We start from the raw sequence: 17,407 nt of genomic DNA on the forward strand, positions 1-17,407 counted from the left end.
GACAAGTGTTGTAAGTGCACCTCTCCTGACCTATGAATGTTATATGTGACCAGCTAAACAAGTGCAGAGGAAACATTTTTATTTTAACTTTATTTATCTTGTAACAGTTCCTCCTACTCTTCCTCTGGGTTTCCTAATCTTCGAGTTCCTGGGAGATCCTTATAGATAATGTTGGGGTATCGGGGTGCACCGATACTTCTAATAATCACCTTCAATGTTGACCATTCAGATATCAGCAAACAGTTACCTGGGGAACGGAAAGGACAACTTGACACATTGAATGAAGCCATGCAGCTATGATTCTGATTAGAGGATTTTTGGCTTATTTAGAGGAAAAATCTTATATGAGGTACAGCATACTTGCCTACTCCTGGAAACTTGTTTCCGGGAGAGGGGGTGTGACTGGAGGGCGGGAGGGGACGGGGCCCAATCGTGTCATGTTGGCCCCGCCCACGCGGAACCGTCATTTCCGTCGCGGGGGCGGGGCCAAAATGATGCGATTGGCCTCTCCCGCCCTCCAAAATGGTGTGATTCACCAAGAATCGCGTCGTGGTGAATCCCGGGATGCGGGTGAAATGCCAGCTCTCGCGGGAGCCAGGGAGACTGACCCGAATTTCGGGAGTCTCCCGGACTTTCCGGGAGAGTTGGCATGTATGAGGTACAGCATCATCAACAAATCATATTTGAGATTTAACAATATTGCATACACAGCAGAAAGTTATTTTTAAAGATATTCTTCTAGAAATTTTAAAAGCATATTTGAAAAGGTGTGATATTAATTTAACCTTTTCTATTATTCTGCAGTAAACTTTTGTTCCTGTGCTATAGGTGTGAGCTTACATCAAATTTACTTTCTATTTAGTTTTTTCTGCCAAGTTAGCATATTAAAATAATCATTTCCACTTAAAGAAGAATGAGTCTGTTAACTACTGCAAACCACAAAGCAAGTTCATGTCAAGTTCAAATATCTATTCTGCAAATTCTGTATAATTGTTTAGCTATTTATTATTTAGGGTCCATAAACCCCACAATAATCACTATAAGGTAACACACTCGATCGAGAAGAACTTTAAAAGATGATGCCTTTGGGCCTGCTTGCATAGGGTAAAATGGATGCTTTCAGGCTGCATGTGCCCATCAAAAACCCGCAAGTACCTATGCCAAGGCAGAGTTGCAGGAGTCCACATCTTCGTTTGTTTGCACCTGAAGAGCTGTGACGGGTGAGGAACATAGGCCGAGTACAGTAAGTGGGTGGTTGTAGAAGCGTGAGCCAATGCAGACCTAGACAAGCCGTATACAGCCGTATTATTTCCACCAGCCCCATATACCCGCTGGTGATGACCAGTACTAGTTAACGTCTTCTGGATGGCAGAACACAGTTTCACCTCTGAAGTTACTCGGTGCTTTATTCATTGATACTGAACATATTATAGGATTTTTTGTATTTGGAAAAAAAATACATTTTTCATGCTTTCTTTCAATATTATATCTGCTGTATTATATGAAGCCTAATAATAAATGTTTACAAAGTTTTCCTGCATCTTGAGATGCATCTGACTCAGCTTATGGATGCACGTTTTTGGAATGGAAATTACACCCAAGTTGCATTCAATTCTGCATCAGACCCTATAACTTGGAATAATAATGTAATTTTATACTTAAGAAATGTAGTTTGGAGATTTGGGATATTCATTTGCATTCTCATTATTTTGATTTTTCAATCAGGCTAAAAAAAAAAGTATATTATCTTGTATTGCAGTACACAAGTAGTGTGAATAGCATAATAAAATGTACAGTGACAGTATTGTGCAAGTTTAGTTGTTTAGGGAACCCCTATATTAAAATTTGAGAATCCCACTCTCGGGAATTCCTTTCATTCACTTTATTTGTTACAATGGGGAAAAAGGCATCAAATGTCATGTGAAGTATGTGAAAAATTCTATTCCCAGCACCCTTAACAATTGTTCTTCTCCAGACATTGCGCATTGTATGTAGATATCCACTGCAACGTGAAAAAATAAATGCTTTATTTTTACCATAAGGATACCAACTATCGGCGATGGTACAGCTGCCTGTGGTGCGATGCGGTGCCCTGCGCCACCACGGACAGATTATAGGTTAGTGATCCATAGATCCCAATCAGGATACACACTATCACGTACGCACAGTGCTTGAAATGCCAAATAGAACCGGGATGTGGTGTGATGTAGTCTTCATCCCTCCAGAGTAATTATTATTATTACCATTTATTTATATAGTACCACTAATTCCGCAGCGCAGTACAGAGAACTCACTCACATCAGTCCCTGCCCCATTGGGGCTTACAGTCTAAATTCCCTAACAGACACACACTAGGGTCAATTTGATAGCAGCCAATTAACATACTAGTATGTTTTTAGAGTGTGGGAGGAAACCGGAGCACCCAGAGGAAACCCACGCAAACATGGGGAGAACATACAAACTCCACACAGATAAGGCCATGGTCGGGAATTGAACTCATGATCCCAGTGCTGTGAGGCAGAAGTGCTAACCACTAAGCCAATGTGCTACCGATGAGTTTGACATTAGTCCCATCAATACTGTAATGGTTATCCTTATCAGGATCAATTGATTACTATTCTGTGGCTTTTACACACTTATTATATGTAGCTCACACCTCCCCTCCCTTTCAGAAGAGAAGGTTAGTATGCGCCTATCTCAGCAGCAGAAGAGGTCCAAGGACTATCCCAAATGGCTTCTGCCTTGTTTGTTTTAGGATATTTCATGAACCATTATTTCCTGAGAGTTTCTAACGCGCTGACCGACAACACCTCTCTGCAATCATTGGAAGGTAGGGAATGATGATGATCCATCACCTAATGATGATGTCTTACTTTTCTAATATATGGCATGTGCCATCTTTATCTCCCTCTAGATATCTATCTCGCTTGATATATTGCATTATAACAGAACATAGCACCATAATACACATTCACATATAGCCAACTAAACTGTATTACAGGGACAGGACAGCTGCATAGGAACTAGAGAAGACCCGGCAATGCTAGGTATGGTAACAGGGGCAGGTTGGGCTGGGGGGCAGGGTAACATCTGCCCCCCAGGATGGTCCCATAATGGGCTACCTGCATTTTTTCCCCTTTAAAATAGGATGCTAAGTTGAGCCTTGGCCCGCAGGCTGACGTTTGCCAGCCCTCCCCTGGATGGTAATGCTACATCTTTTCTTTAGTTCGCGTTTTAAAAAGTCCATTGCATATTTCTTGGTTAGAAGAGTTTAAGTGATACTTAGGTCAATAAAAAGACACATTAAATACTGGCGAGGAGCACACATTGCCCTTCTTTAATAATATAGTATATAAGAAAGTCATACATGAATCCCATGACGGTAGACTTACCCTCTCAAAATATATAAAAAGGACCAAAAAGTTAATTTTATTTTTCTTAATTTGTTATACATGGTTTCTAATAGACGATAATTAATATGAGAATGCACTGAAAACTGTAATATACAAAGCACTATAACAGCGTCATGTGTTTGCTGAGGACAGGACATCGATAGCTGTGATTTTTGGAAATCCTGAGCGGGAGTAGTGTGTGGAAAGATCAGGTGGACTAAGCCACAGATAAACACTCTAAACCATAGCACCAGAGAAGCGAGGCCAAAAGAGAGGGGAAAGCAATGCACCTCATGTTTCTAAAGGGAGTACTACTTAGCATCAATATACCCCCCCAATTAAAGGGCCTCATTTAAAATTAGGAGAGATCCAGCTAAATGGGGCCCAGTCGCACCAGGACTACCGCCTTCTAATGCCAGAGGTGCAAAGGGTTTTGTTTTTTTTTCCTCCTTCAATAGCTTACAAATATCGGGCAACTTTATTTTCACACATTAATTTCAAGTTGAACTAGGACACGCCTCCTTCCCAACTCGATATCTGTCCCTCCTACAGCGCAACATGATTTTGCCAAGGTGAGAAATTGTACTTTCTAGTTGGATTTATTCCTCTCTAAAGAATGCCCTAAATCAGTGTTGGCTAATCTGTGACACTCCAGGTGTTGAGAAACTACAAGTCACAAAACACCATTCCAGCAATAAGCTGCTATATATTGTTAAAGCATGCTGGGACTTGTAGTTTCACAACACCTGGAGTGTCACAGGTTAGCCAACACTGCCCTAAATCATTAGACGAAAAAAAAAAAAGTTGAAGTCCTGCGACGAGCGATGGTTACATGTGCAATATTCATTAAGGTATCATAGCAAAATGTGGCCATTACATGTAGTGTGTAAAGAACCCAAAATGACTGCATGATAATAGAATATCCTGGTGCTTAAGTGTATCTGTTACCTATGGACAATGTAAATAGACGATTTGTAGGCTGAATTATTATTCAGCCTATTGCCGCACAAAAGTTGCAGGAATGACTAATGTCACTAGTGAATTGTTTGCCTGCCTCCAATGTGTGGGTGACTTTTATTACATTACCCACTAAGATTTTGAAATATTCTGATGGTATTGCAGTATTCCATGATTACAGCATCCCAATCTTCCATCAGTGCCAACACTTACACAAGTAGTCCCTTCTTTTTGCTGGCTGTAAATGCCTTAATAGTATAGAGAAAGGAAGGTCGGCCCCTTTGCATCACTGGTGTAATCGGAACCCTGGTGACATCTTGTGGCCATTATAAGGTGGTGCACAAAAGAGCTTAAAGTACATATTCGTCCTATAATTATCAGCTAGTAAGTAAGGCACAGTAACAGAGGCTTTGCTAGGCTGCAGCTCCCAGGTAGGTCCTCACATAGCCAAGGGATCCCATACACATTCTCCTGCAATATAGGTTGCTTTCACATTCAGATCGTCATCCAGTAGCACAAAATCTGGAAAAACAAGGGAAACACCAAGTATAATAATTAAAAAAACAAAACAAATTTACAAGTCTTACCACCCATCAATCATTTATGCTATATTTACCTAAGTTAGCTTTACAGTTACTGTATTAAGCAGACTAAAAAGGAGATACCGGGAAGAACGTATATTACACAAAATGCTATGTAAGGCATACAGGAAGCGATTTAACAGCCAGTTTCAGATTAAAGGTTTGCAGGTGACCCCTCGTGCCGTGGTTCACTTACAGTTCTGTACTGTAATGTTCTAGCATGCAATGTACAAACAACTTAAGAAAAACATCAAAGCAAGTAACTTCCTCCCCCTCAATCCCAAGTTTACTGTTATAGATGTGATCAATGCTGTACCTGCATCTGCACCAAAATCCAGGGTCCCCTTGCGGTGCTGTTGGCCCAGGACTTGTGCTGGATGCAGAGATGCTGCTTCTAAAGCTTCCTCTACTGTACAACCTGCCAGACACAAAGGGAGCAGCTCACGTACTGCACAGAGACTCATCATACTATAAAAAATGAGTTATCCTATCAATACGGACAGACTAAAGCTGTCCACACATGGGCATTTGATTGGCCCGTTTCCTGAAGAACAATGTACAATTTGGCTTGGGTGGCCAGATTGGTCGGGTCCTGTCTTTTAGCCTTTCACCAGAATCTCATTGAGCCCAATTAGTGCACAACACAGAAATCATAGTAATCAGCCAATTACATTTTCAGACACAGTTGATCACAAACGGATCAATCCACAGCATTTGGATCCACAGACTTAAGAGATCTCTGGGGTGTTTCATCACAAACTGGCCGACAATATCACTCCATGTGTGGGTAGGTTAAAAGGATTCTTTTTAACCCTATGCACTTTTATTTTCCCTGTGTAGTTGTCCAATGTAAATATTAAATAATGGATCTAGAAAATATTATTGTTATAGGAATTTACTTAATTTCTATGAGAGTGCCAATGGTATGTTTGCAGAAATCACAATTCAGTTGAGGTTCCACTGTTTGACTTCTCTTCCCCACAATCAGGTTTTTCTCCCAGAGCTATCCTATCAGTCTTACGGTTGTACAGTCTTGGCCAAAAGTCTTCAGAATGACACAAATATTATTTTTTCACAAAGTCTGCTGCCTCAGTTTTATGATGGCAATTTTAATATACTCCAGAATGTCATGAAGAGTAATCAGATGAATTACCTCTTTACCATGACAATGAACTTTATCCCAAAAACAACATTTCCACTGCATTTCAGCCCGGCCACGAAAGGACCAGGTGACTTCAGGTCAGTGATTCTCTTGTTAACACAGGTGAGAGTGTTGACAAGGACAAGGCTCGAGATCACTCTGTCATGCTGACTGAGTTAGAATAACAGACTGGAAGCTTTAAAAGGAGGGTGGTGCTTGAAATAATTGTTCTTCCTTTGTTAACCATGGTTACCTGCAAGGAAACATGTGCAGTCATCATTGCTTTGCACAAAAGGGGCTTCACAGGCAAGGATATTGCTGCGAGTAATATTGCAGCTAAATCAACCATTTATCGGACCATCAAGAACAGAGGTTCAATAGTTGTGAAGAGGGTTTCAGGGCGCCCAATTACACCCAACAAGCACCAGGATCATCTCCTAAAGTTGATTCAGCTGCGGGATCGGGGCACCACCAGTGCAGAGTTTGCTCAGGAATGGCAGCAGGCAGGTGTGAGTGCATCTGCATGCACAGTGATGTGAAGACTTTTAGAGGATGGCCTGGTGTCAAGAAGGCCAGCAAAGAAGCCACTTCTCTCCAGGAAAAACATCAGAGACAGGCTGATATTCTGCAAAAGGTTCAGGGATTGGACTGCTGAGGACTGGGATAAAAAAAAAAGACATTTTCTTTGATGAATCCCCTTTCAGATTGTTTGGGGCATCTGGAAAAACGCTTATCTGGAGAAGGAAAGGTCAACACTACCATCAGTCCTGTGTTATGCCAACAGTAAAACATCTTGAGACCATTCATGTGTGGGGTTGCTACTCAGCCAATGGAGTGGGGGCTCACTCACAATTTTGCCTAAGAACACAGCCATGAATAAAGAATGGTACAAAAACATCCTCCAAAAGCAACTTCTCCCAGCCATCCAAGAACAGTTTGGTGATGAACAATGCCTTTTCCAGCATGATGGAGCACCTTTCCATAAGGCAAAAGTGATAACTAAGTGGCTCAGGGATCAAAAAAATCTAAATTTTGGGTCCATGGCCAGGAAACTCCCCAGACCTTAATCCAATTGAGAACTTGTGGTCAATCCTCAAGAGGCGGGTGGACAAACAAAAACCCACAAATTCTGACAAACTCCAAGCATTGATTAGGCAAGAATGGGTGGCCATCAGTCAGTATGTGGCCCAGAAGTTGATTGGCAGCATGCCAGGGCGAATTGCAGAGGTCTTCAAAAAGAAGGGTCAACACTGCAAATATTGACTCTTTGCCTAAACTTAATGTAATTGTCAATAAAACCCTTTGACACTTATGAAATACTTGTAATTTGACTTCAGTATACCATAGCAACATCTGACAAAAGGGTCTAAAAACACTGAAACAGCAAACTTTGTGACAACCAATACTTGTGTCACTCTCAAAACTTTTGGCCATGACTGTATAATATGGTTTCTCGATTAAATTCTGATTGTGAAAGGTTATTACAGATGCAGAATGGAGAGATGGAGGATGACAGAGGTGTTTATGATCGAGTATCAGGGTTCATAAGGATGCAGAATTTTATGATGGCAATGTGGACGGGGGCATAATTATCATAACGAAAGCGATGTGAGCGTGACATGATGGTGATGAAGGAGACATAGTGATATGGGGATTGAGAAGAGGAGGATGGAGAAGGAGATTGAGTTAGCATTGATAATACTGAGGAGGGGGTTAATGGGTGAGAGAGAGAATGGAATTTAGGGGGATAGAGGAGTGAGATAAGATGATTGTGCACAGCGGGTGGGGACTATACCCATGATCCACTATTTATCAGCTGATAACACACAAATATATGTTTTATAAATTTCCTTGTTCCTACATTCTAAAATATTTGTATTATCCCTGGTATATCCAATTGTATAAAAGTCTTGCAGCCGACTATCATGTGAGTGAGTGTAAGACAGGGAATGAACGGGGAGGGCTGAAGAATACTAGATGAACACCATAATCACCACCGACATGCCTGAGCCATTACATCAGCCCAGTGGTCAATACACAATTTCATTTATCCCCAGCAGTGTAATCAATATACAGAACAGAAAATACACACAGCTGGGGGACCACAACTGTGCACAGACACCGTCAGGGTGTTTTATTTAAAGGTTATTTAATATAAGAGCCCCGTAAACATATCATTGTACGAGCATTATTCACAGTGTCTCTAGAGGGCTCCTAAACCTGTGTGAATTGTAATGTCTGGGATACGGGCCTCTAACCAGGTACATATCGGACTGTCTGTGTGCTCCATACATTGACTACTGTATATAAACAATGGTTTGTACGTACAGTATCACAGGGAGCCGCAATACACAAGATAGCGTCATATATGTAACTTACCCGTAGCTTCATGGAAGTGTTTTACACACATACTCATTGTAGCGATGCTGCCCGCCAGCGTATGTGTCCCTGGCATGGAGAGAAAACACAGCTTAGAGGGCAACATTCTTAAAAAGGCATTGGAAGGACCAATATTTATAATTTGTAGTTTATTGCATTTTGAATTGTCACTTTTAATTTGTTCGCAATATGTTGGTTTCATCAGGAATAAATGTTTCTTCTTCTTCCAGAACAGATATGGTATAATTAACATTTATTACAATATATGTGCATTAAAGTTAAAATTGTGAAAAGTACAATGATTCAAAGTGGAATAAAGGCAATCCCTGAAATCTTACTTCAAATCTCTAATTCTCCTAAATGAGGAGATACAAATATGTTCACTTTACTCAAGATCAGAGTCAGAACATAGCTAGGTCTATATGACATTTGATAAAAACATTAATGCTCATGTGACTGAATTCTGCCCTGGGTGGTGAGCCAGTGTTTGCGTAGGTTTCCTCCGGGTGCTCCGGTTTCCTCCCACACTCCAAAGACATAATAGGTTGATCGGCTGCTATTAAAAAAAAAATATATATATATATATATATGACCTTCGTCTCTCTCTGTCTGTGTGTCTGTGTGTTAGGGAATTTAGACTGTAAGCTCCAATGGGGCAGGGACTGATGTGAATGAGTTCTCTGTACAGCGCTGCACAATTAGTGGCGCTATATAAATAGCTGATGATGATCGTGTAAATGGGGCTGCTGGCACTATTACAGAATAACAAAGTGGCGTCAAATTATATCATAAAACATCCACGTGCCACGTTATAACAAGACAAAATATAAAGTACTCCCATGCATCAGAACATATAAACACCCAACATCTATACAGAAAGACGCATTGCCAGGATTCTACTCACCGGCCACATACGCATTAAGCCCATCAATCAGTATTTCCTGCTGACCCAGAGAGTGTTTCCCAGGCCCAAGGCCCATGGCCATGATGGCATCTGTCACTAGGACCAGACCTAGAACACACGTCAACAAGATAGATTATGGTGGGTCTGTTATGGGTGGCAATGTGCCCCATCCAATTAGGAAATTAGTGTGCTTGGGATGGAAACTGGCAGTCATGCCAAACTCTGGTTTATGAAAACTGCTATATAATGGATTTCTGGATAGAAGAACCCTTACCTGTATATAAAATGTACCTTCGCATACCTATACACTGTACCATAAATATATGGTTGGGATGGAAGGACCTTATCTTTAGTTCAACATTTCTTGGGGGTAATTCAAAGCACCAGCAATGCCCCCCCCTAAACACGACACTGGCACTCACCATTGGGGTGGGCACGATGGGCTATCCTGAGAGCGGCGGGATTGGTGTGGATGCCGTCTGCAATCATCCCATAGTAAACGGTCCTTCCGGCTGGGATGCGATCACTCGTCAGTAACCCCACAATCCCAGGGTCACGGTGGTGGAACTGCAGAGAATGTTTCAGGGTTGAGATCACTAATGTATAACATTACCAATGTACTAGCAGACACGTTCACACTGTATATGACTAGAGGTTACAGCAGCAAACAGTACAGGAAGATAGAGACCCAAGGACCATATTGAAGGCAATAGACTGCTCATATCTAAATGTGCCCGGTTGTTAAATCTAATCAGACAAGTTATTGTAGAAGAGCGATTTGTTGCTGTATAACAACCTCTCAACCCTGCTACATAATAAGATCACATGAAATAGAAAATTAATGTGGACAAAATTCTGCAAACACATATATTCAGCAATCGAGAGAGGACACAAACAAGGCAGTCACATACCGGAAGCATGGCATTGAACAGGTGGGTAATAAACGTGGCCCCGGAATTTACAGCATCTTCAGCCTGAGATAAATTGGCCACTGAGTGACCTGAGGACAAACGGGACATCATACAACTGCTATGTCAATAAAACTCAAATAGAGAACAGAAGATGTACGGCTTACCTAACGAGACACAGATTCCACGCTGTACCAACTCTTTGATCACCTCTTCGCTCCTTCCCATTTCAGGGGCGAGTGTGACAATGCTGACTCCGTCCAAAGTCCCGTACATGTATAGGAGCTCCGAGAAACCCTTCTGGCTGTAGGAGCGTAGACAATGCTCTGGGTGGGCTCCCTTCTTCTCACAGCTGATGTATGGACCCTCCAGATGGACACCTTTGGGCAGAAGAATCACAGGAACGGTATTGGCCATCAGAAGTATTAAAAAAAGACTTAAGAAATCTCAACTATTCTGTGTAAATGAACATCTACGGTTGCATTGAGCAAGTCATGGACCTCATCTATCTGCGAGTAGCTGAGGAGACCTTCTACGTATAGGAAAAGACCTGTTTTTTCTGTAAGCAGAAGCTGAGTGAATCTCCACCATCTGTGGATGAAGAAAGTCGTTGGGCATTATCTATGTAGAGAAGGAGTCTGAGAGCATATAATCTGTATGATGAAACATCATTACCCAATACTGCGGCTCCCTGCGGCCCACCTTCAGTCACACATATCTGAGGCAGCACCTGTCAAAGAAAGGTAGAGCGTGGGCTACACATTTCTGGCCTTTTCCAGTTATTTTAATTACACTTATTTATTGGAAGATAATATTAAAATTACATGGACAGGATGCATATCATTTATATATACATTTTTCAGCATCATCATCTATTGTATTAACAAGACGACACAGACTCAACAATAAATAAACAGAACACAATACAGAAAAGAGAAACAACAGAATTAGTAAAACTCAATACAAGAGACTATAGAGAAAAGTAACTACATAAGACACAACTAGTACTAAGGAAACATTACATGATGAAGAGATTGGCCCTCTCTACCGCCAAACTAGTGAGAGTTAACCTTCAGGATAATGATAGGGGTGGAGGGAGCATTTAGGAAGGGGTGAGGGAGCATATGGAGATACCAGGGGTGGAGGGAAAAAAAGTAGAAGGGGCAGGTGGAGTGCGAGGAAGGAATGGTCTTCAGATAAGGTGGGCTAGGCAAGTATGAAAAAGATGAGTTTTGAGGGGGCGCTTAAAAGATTTGAGGTTCTGGTCAAGTCTATTTAGGCATGGCAGGGAGTTCCAAATGTGGAGAGCAGTGCGGGCAGAGTCCTGAAGGTGGCAGTGTGAGGTGGTGATAGGTGATGAGGAGGAAAAAGGTCATTGACAACGTAGTGGGCAAGTAGGGTAGTATTGCTTGACAAGGTCGGAGATGTAGGAAAGGAAAGAAAAGAGGGTTTTATAAGTGAGAGTAAGCAACTTGAATTGTAATCTGGAGGGAATGGGGAGCCAATGGAAGGGTTTTGCAGTAGGGCAAAACATAAGAGGAACAACGGGAGAGGAAGATTTTTCAACACAACGCATTTAGCACATTTGTCAGGGAAGGCAGACAGGAGACGAATGCAATAATCAAGGTGGGAGATGACAAGACCATGAATGATGGTCTTGGTGGCATCTAGGGAAAGGAAAGGGCAAATCTTGACAATGTTGCGAAGGTGGAGGTGACAGTAATGGGCAAGGAACTGGATGTGGGGAGTAAACTTCAGGGTGGAGTCAATGATGACACCCAGGCAGCGCACGGTGTAGGGAACCTTGAAGGAGATCAGAGGAGGGCATGTTACGCTAGGTGGTAGAGAGATGACAAGCTCAGTTTTGGATATGTTAAGTTCAAGGTAGTGTCCAGCCATCCAGGTGAGGTGGCAGAGAGGCAGTCGGAAACATGGGAAAAAAGAGTTCATGAGATAATTTCCACCGTTACAGGGTCCTGCTAGAAGATTGAGAAGATGACACCACACACACACACACACACACACACACAGTGATAGGCTAAGTAGTCATCTACCTACTGCATTTACCAACACATGCGATAATGATTTCAATAGAACTATTCATTGGGCATCAAGGCCATTTTAAGGGTCACACATGCTATGATATTGGGCCAATTGCTGCCAATATTGCTGTGACTGTGTCCATAGACAGCCAATGTCAACAATAAAACTGGACAAAGACAACTTAACTATGATCGAATAGAATATTTTGCTATTTTTTATTGAGATATATATATCCCAGTCCCAAGACTTGATGTTATTGAAAATCTAGATGAGATTTTACACATGCAAGACGACCTAGGAGAATGTCTGAGCTATAAGAGTTCTGCAAGAAAGAATGAGAGAAAATTACTAAAAGTAAAAATGCAAAAAGACTTAGCTGCCTGAAAGAACCTTATGTAACCTGCAACTTCTGCAAACGGGTTGTTACCGAGCACTGACTAACAGTGTCCAAACTTTTATACATGCATTTCACTGCTTTTTTTTTTCCCCCCAGTCTGTTAAAATCAGAAAATCAGTAGTAATTGTGCAATAAAATATGCAGAAATGTCATGTTCACCTTTATACACTACAGAGCTTGAACTTCATTTAATTTATTCTGACATACTCGACCATATTATATGTACATTTCACAATCTATAATGTAAGGAAACTGAAAAGCAACACTGAATAATCATACATCCACACCCCACTTTCAGGTAAGTGCTCCAGGTTCAAAGGTCAAAAAGGGCATTGCCACAGGGGCAATAAAGTCACAGAGCTACAGGACGGCTACTAAGTACAGTTCCAAAAACCAAAGGTCACCGATTTATTCAAGCAGAAGCTATTCAGCCTCACGGGATGGAACGGAGAACGACGGAGGATCCAGAACAGTACTAAGCAAAAGCTCTTGTTAATTCCTTGTCTTGTGACAGACATCTACAACACTGCGCAGACCACCTGGTAGAAGAGACCACAGTACCCAGCACCTAGGGTACTAGGTGACGGGGAGGCAGCAGGAAGACGGGAAACTAATTTTTTTTTAAACAGATTTTATTACGGACTTTTTCAAACTTTCAACAGTATACAGACTAGGTTGGAAAGGACAATTAGTCAGAAAATGGTAATTTTTTTTATCTGCAAAAATCTAAATTAGTGGCGTGTACCATATTGATAGATTTAGCAATGGTTAAAGTGCCAATATTCACCTACTACATTTTAATGTTCGTCAACCTCACAGAAATACTTGTCTAACAATCAGAAGCTTATCAATTCTAAGCAACCACATGCCGCCGATTGTTAACATGCCTGGATCATCATCATCATTTATTTATATAGCGCCAACATATTCCGTAGCGCTTTACAATTGGGGACAAACATAATAAACTAATAAACAAACTGGGTAAAACAGACAAAGAGGTGAGAAGGCCCTGCTCACAAGCTTACAATCTATGGGACAATGGGAGTTTGACACATGAGGTCTACAATTTGCATTTCGGTCCAGCCAGACTGCAAAGGTAAAAGTGACTAATAAGCTGAATGATCCTGTCACACAACAATGTTGGTCAGGGGGTGACCACTTAGACCCAAACCAAGAGTGGCAAAATTGTACAGACACCAGTCTGCACCTTGTTTCATCATTTATCTGTATGCAAACTAAAAAAAATAGAAATTAACATTACAGCTATAGTAAAATAAGCAGGTTTTATTTATATTATACAGATAAGACACATGGGAGGTTGGATCTCTAGATCTCTATGACAAAGGGAGGAGGTGGGAAAAGTGTCCTATGGAGGAATGACAGTTAAATCCCAGCCTGATTGTTCCATTTGTGTTACAATGTACAAATCACATTGTTTGTGTTCTATGTATTTTACACACAATGACACCTATAACCAATGCAGTCAGTTATGGCAGAGGTACATTGTAAACAAAGCGAAAAAATAATTTGTCAGAACATAAAAACACACCACAAGACCGCTACAAAAAAAATCATCATAGAGATGCTTGTGGAATTGTAGTAGTGTGAATCTCTGGCTCGGTCCTCTAGAATGTAAGCTCTAATGGGCAGGATCCTCTCTACTCATTGTCTCATGTCTGTCTACTGTCTGACTCCCTCGTAGGTCCTGTCTTTTGCTACACTCTGTGAGAGTCCCCATAGTATTACTCACACTCAACTGTGCTACTTATGTATATTACCTCATTTGTGAATTGCTGACTGTATCCGGTGCTACGGAATCTGTGGCGTAATAATAATAATAATATCATTAATCATTATTATTTTTATTATTAATAATAACAATACTCTACACACTGCTGCTAAGCTCCCATTTAAACATTTTGTCACAATACATAAAAGAAAGTTCCAAACCTTGTGGTAGACGGCCGCGGGTGAGGTCACAAGGGTCGGACAGAAAGAGGTCACCCCATGTGACAGGATATTCTGAGCGACCAAAGAAATCCCATGTTTTACATCATCTGCTTCCTTGGAAAAATCCACACCAAACCCCCCTGTAATAAGGAATGAACAGGACCACATTAATCAGTGGGATGAATGTGTCCCAGTTAGGAAGTCCCCAGTCAAAACAAAGAGGAGACCAGTCACCAAAACCAACCTCAACAGTGCGATAATGTTCTTGTCCTGTCTCCCCATTTATTGTCCAACTACGATAATCTGAATTGAATTAATTTGTTACATGTGTTATCAACATCAATAATTTGGCCTAGGCTTCTGCAGTTGTAAAATAAATGTGGAAAACAACAGCAAAACATTATCACACTGCTGACATAAGCAGATTAAAGCTTCTTTTAGACGTGAATCTCTTACCATTGATCTGGGTGTCAATGAATCCTGGTGCAATAATTCTCCCCTGACAGTCCACCTGGACGTCAGCTGCCCCTTTTTCATCAAAGAAAAGTTTTTCAGGGTCAAGAACCTTCCCCTGTCGCACCCATAGATCCTCCCTACAGGAGTGAGGGACAGAGACATTACATTAACTACACACCCCTTAGCTTGAAGTGGACACACCCCCCCTGCACACAATGGAGACAGACATGTTAAAGTGTGTGTATTCATCTTAACAATTCACTAGGAAGTAGGGACATTACAGAGGCACGAGGCTCAAAGTACCTCATACTTCAATGATGTCACTGGTACCTAGTGAAATGACAAACTGCATTCTCATGAGTATTGTCTCAGCCTGCAAAAACAGCTGCTCCCCACTGTGTAGAAAATGGGTACAACTTTAAAGGAAACTATTGTTTAAATAATTGTGTATTTTATAAAACACAATACTATAATAATATACATAATTAACAGCTAAACACCTTGACATAATTTATAGATTACTTATTTTGTGTCCAAGTGGAATAATAATAACAATGTGTTTCTCACAGCTGCATAACACAGGGATTATACACTGTAGAGAAAATGTAATCCCCATTAAGACACCCATAATTTATAACCCAACATACATATTATAAATAAACAGTTCCCTTCATAGCCATATCACCCAGTTATTCATGCACATATATGACAGACTGCACAAAGCACACTCACCACTGCAGTTTATGGTCTCGCAGGATTCTGCAGTTCCTAAACGTGGTGATGGGGGCATCAGACACTGACTTGTTTGAAGGCATCTCTTAATACTTGGTCAGTTCAAGATAAAGTAATAAAGTCTGTAGTTTTCAGCTGTCAATCAAACCTGCTTCATACTGTCATTCTGTCCCAATGTTTGCAGCTCTAAGCAGAAAAAGCCCTGTCACATGAGCTCAGGTCAGCTGACAGGACATCCTTTGCATCTGGTCATGTGACATGGAGAACTGTAGCGGCCATTTTTAAAAGGCCAGTCAGGTCAGCCATCTTGAGAAGGTCGCTGCAGCAAAATTTCCTTTTTTCCCCCCAGTAAATATTAAAATTGGACAATCATGTATTATTGTTCTGGTATCTATAGGCTTATTGGGTACAGAATCATAGGTTTTCATTTCAGTCGTGATATATAATATACAGCAACATAAATTATACAATTGAGAACAATTATACTGTGTTCTCTAGCTGCATGTCCTAAATTTGACACTACAAAATAATCACAAGTACAGAACAACGGACTAAACGAAGAAATATATATTTAAACGGGTTTTCAGTGACTTGTAATTTAAACTTTAACCACAAGGGGGCGAACGCTGATCAGCTCGAGAGACGCAAATAGACCTGGAAAACGATACAGGCTGCTCAGTGCAAAGTCTAAATTTAGACGGTATAAATAATAATTATCTTCCAGACCTATTGTGATTGGATTTAGTTGAGCAATCCCATTTGTTTTATTTGTAAATGAATCGCTGTTGGTGGATATAAATACAGAAGGATGTAGTGCCGAGTGGCAGTGAGTCTTGATGTGTCAGCAGTATCCTTAAGCAATAAGCTGTTAATATGCATTATGAACCTTGATAAAACTGATTTTGACAACTAAATGTGCATATTACATTTAAACACAGGGCAAGGAGAACTGTTAGACTTTGCAGGTAGGACTACTAGATCAGCCATTTAAAGCAGACACATAAATTATACATGCTGCATGGTTGCACTCCAGTTGTTTCTCATGTATACTGGATGTAAAAAAATGACACACAGCATGTTTTATAATGTACCCACTACGTGTTTCTTGGGGTGAGTGGCCCATTTAAAGGCTTGCGCTAACCTCAAACATATATTTTCTTATTTGTGTCTACTATGCATAGATTTATTTTATCTCTAAGGCTATGAGACAAATTATGAGATTTCCCCATTGCCTCCTTTCAGTTATAATTCTGGATCCTGAGGACCTACCATTAGCTTAATGACATCATACTACACCCACAATTGTGTGATTACCACCCTCAAGCACTAGGTCACACACATGAAAAAGATTGATAGGAGGGTTTCAGGAGGAGAGAAGATTATGGGACAAAGACACAAAGGCAATGTAGTGAATGGTAAACTCTGCATTCAGGCATATACATAATTTATAGAAACCACATGTAATCCTAGGACAAGTGTATTATTATACATGTGTAACGCCCCCTCTGGTGTTGTTGTTCACACTTCCCAGTGGCTGAATGTGTGGCCCCGGCACTGGGACCCTGAG

The 17,407-nt window shown here is 40.9% G+C and overlaps 1 protein-coding gene across 2 annotated transcripts; it reads right to left on the bottom strand.

The window, feature by feature from the left end:
• Positions 1-3,406: 3,406 nt before the first annotated feature.
• On the bottom strand, positions 3,407-16,325 carry AMDHD2 (amidohydrolase domain containing 2). 2 transcript variants are annotated; one of them, XM_075179457.1, is made up of 11 exons: positions 15,841-16,325; positions 15,109-15,245; positions 14,653-14,792; positions 10,938-10,992; positions 10,430-10,642; positions 10,266-10,354; positions 9,777-9,921; positions 9,355-9,462; positions 8,451-8,519; positions 5,247-5,348; positions 3,407-4,871 (listed from the first exon to the last, which is right to left on the bottom strand). In XM_075179457.1, exons 1-11 carry the CDS (start codon positions 15,921-15,923, stop codon positions 4,789-4,791), a joined length of 1,224 nt encoding a protein of 407 aa, XP_075035558.1. In that variant the 5' UTR covers positions 15,924-16,325; the 3' UTR covers positions 3,407-4,788. The 2 variants fall into 2 exon arrangements, with proteins under 2 accessions (XP_075035558.1, XP_075035559.1); XM_075179458.1 differs by lacking the exon at positions 14,653-14,792 and having other exon boundaries at positions 15,841-16,324.
• Positions 16,326-17,407: the final 1,082 nt, after the last annotated feature.

This window comes from Mixophyes fleayi, chromosome 7, assembly GCF_038048845.1.
Source record: "Mixophyes fleayi isolate aMixFle1 chromosome 7, aMixFle1.hap1, whole genome shotgun sequence".
NCBI classification, from domain to species: domain Eukaryota; kingdom Metazoa; phylum Chordata; class Amphibia; order Anura; family Limnodynastidae; genus Mixophyes; species Mixophyes fleayi.

Excerpts from the sequence above, each read along its gene's own strand:
- AMDHD2 (XM_075179457.1), bottom strand. The coding sequence starts at position 15,923 with ATGCCTTCAAACAAGTCAGTGTCTGATGCCCCCATCACCACGTTTAGG. Across the intron at positions 9,922-10,265 it reads TGTTCAATGCCATGCTTCCG|TTCCACCACCGTGACCCTGG; the intron begins GTATGTGACTGC and ends CATTCTCTGCAG. Across the intron at positions 9,463-9,776 it reads CCATCGTGCCCACCCCAATG|GTCTGGTCCTAGTGACAGAT; the intron begins GTGAGTGCCAGT and ends CGTGTGTTCTAG.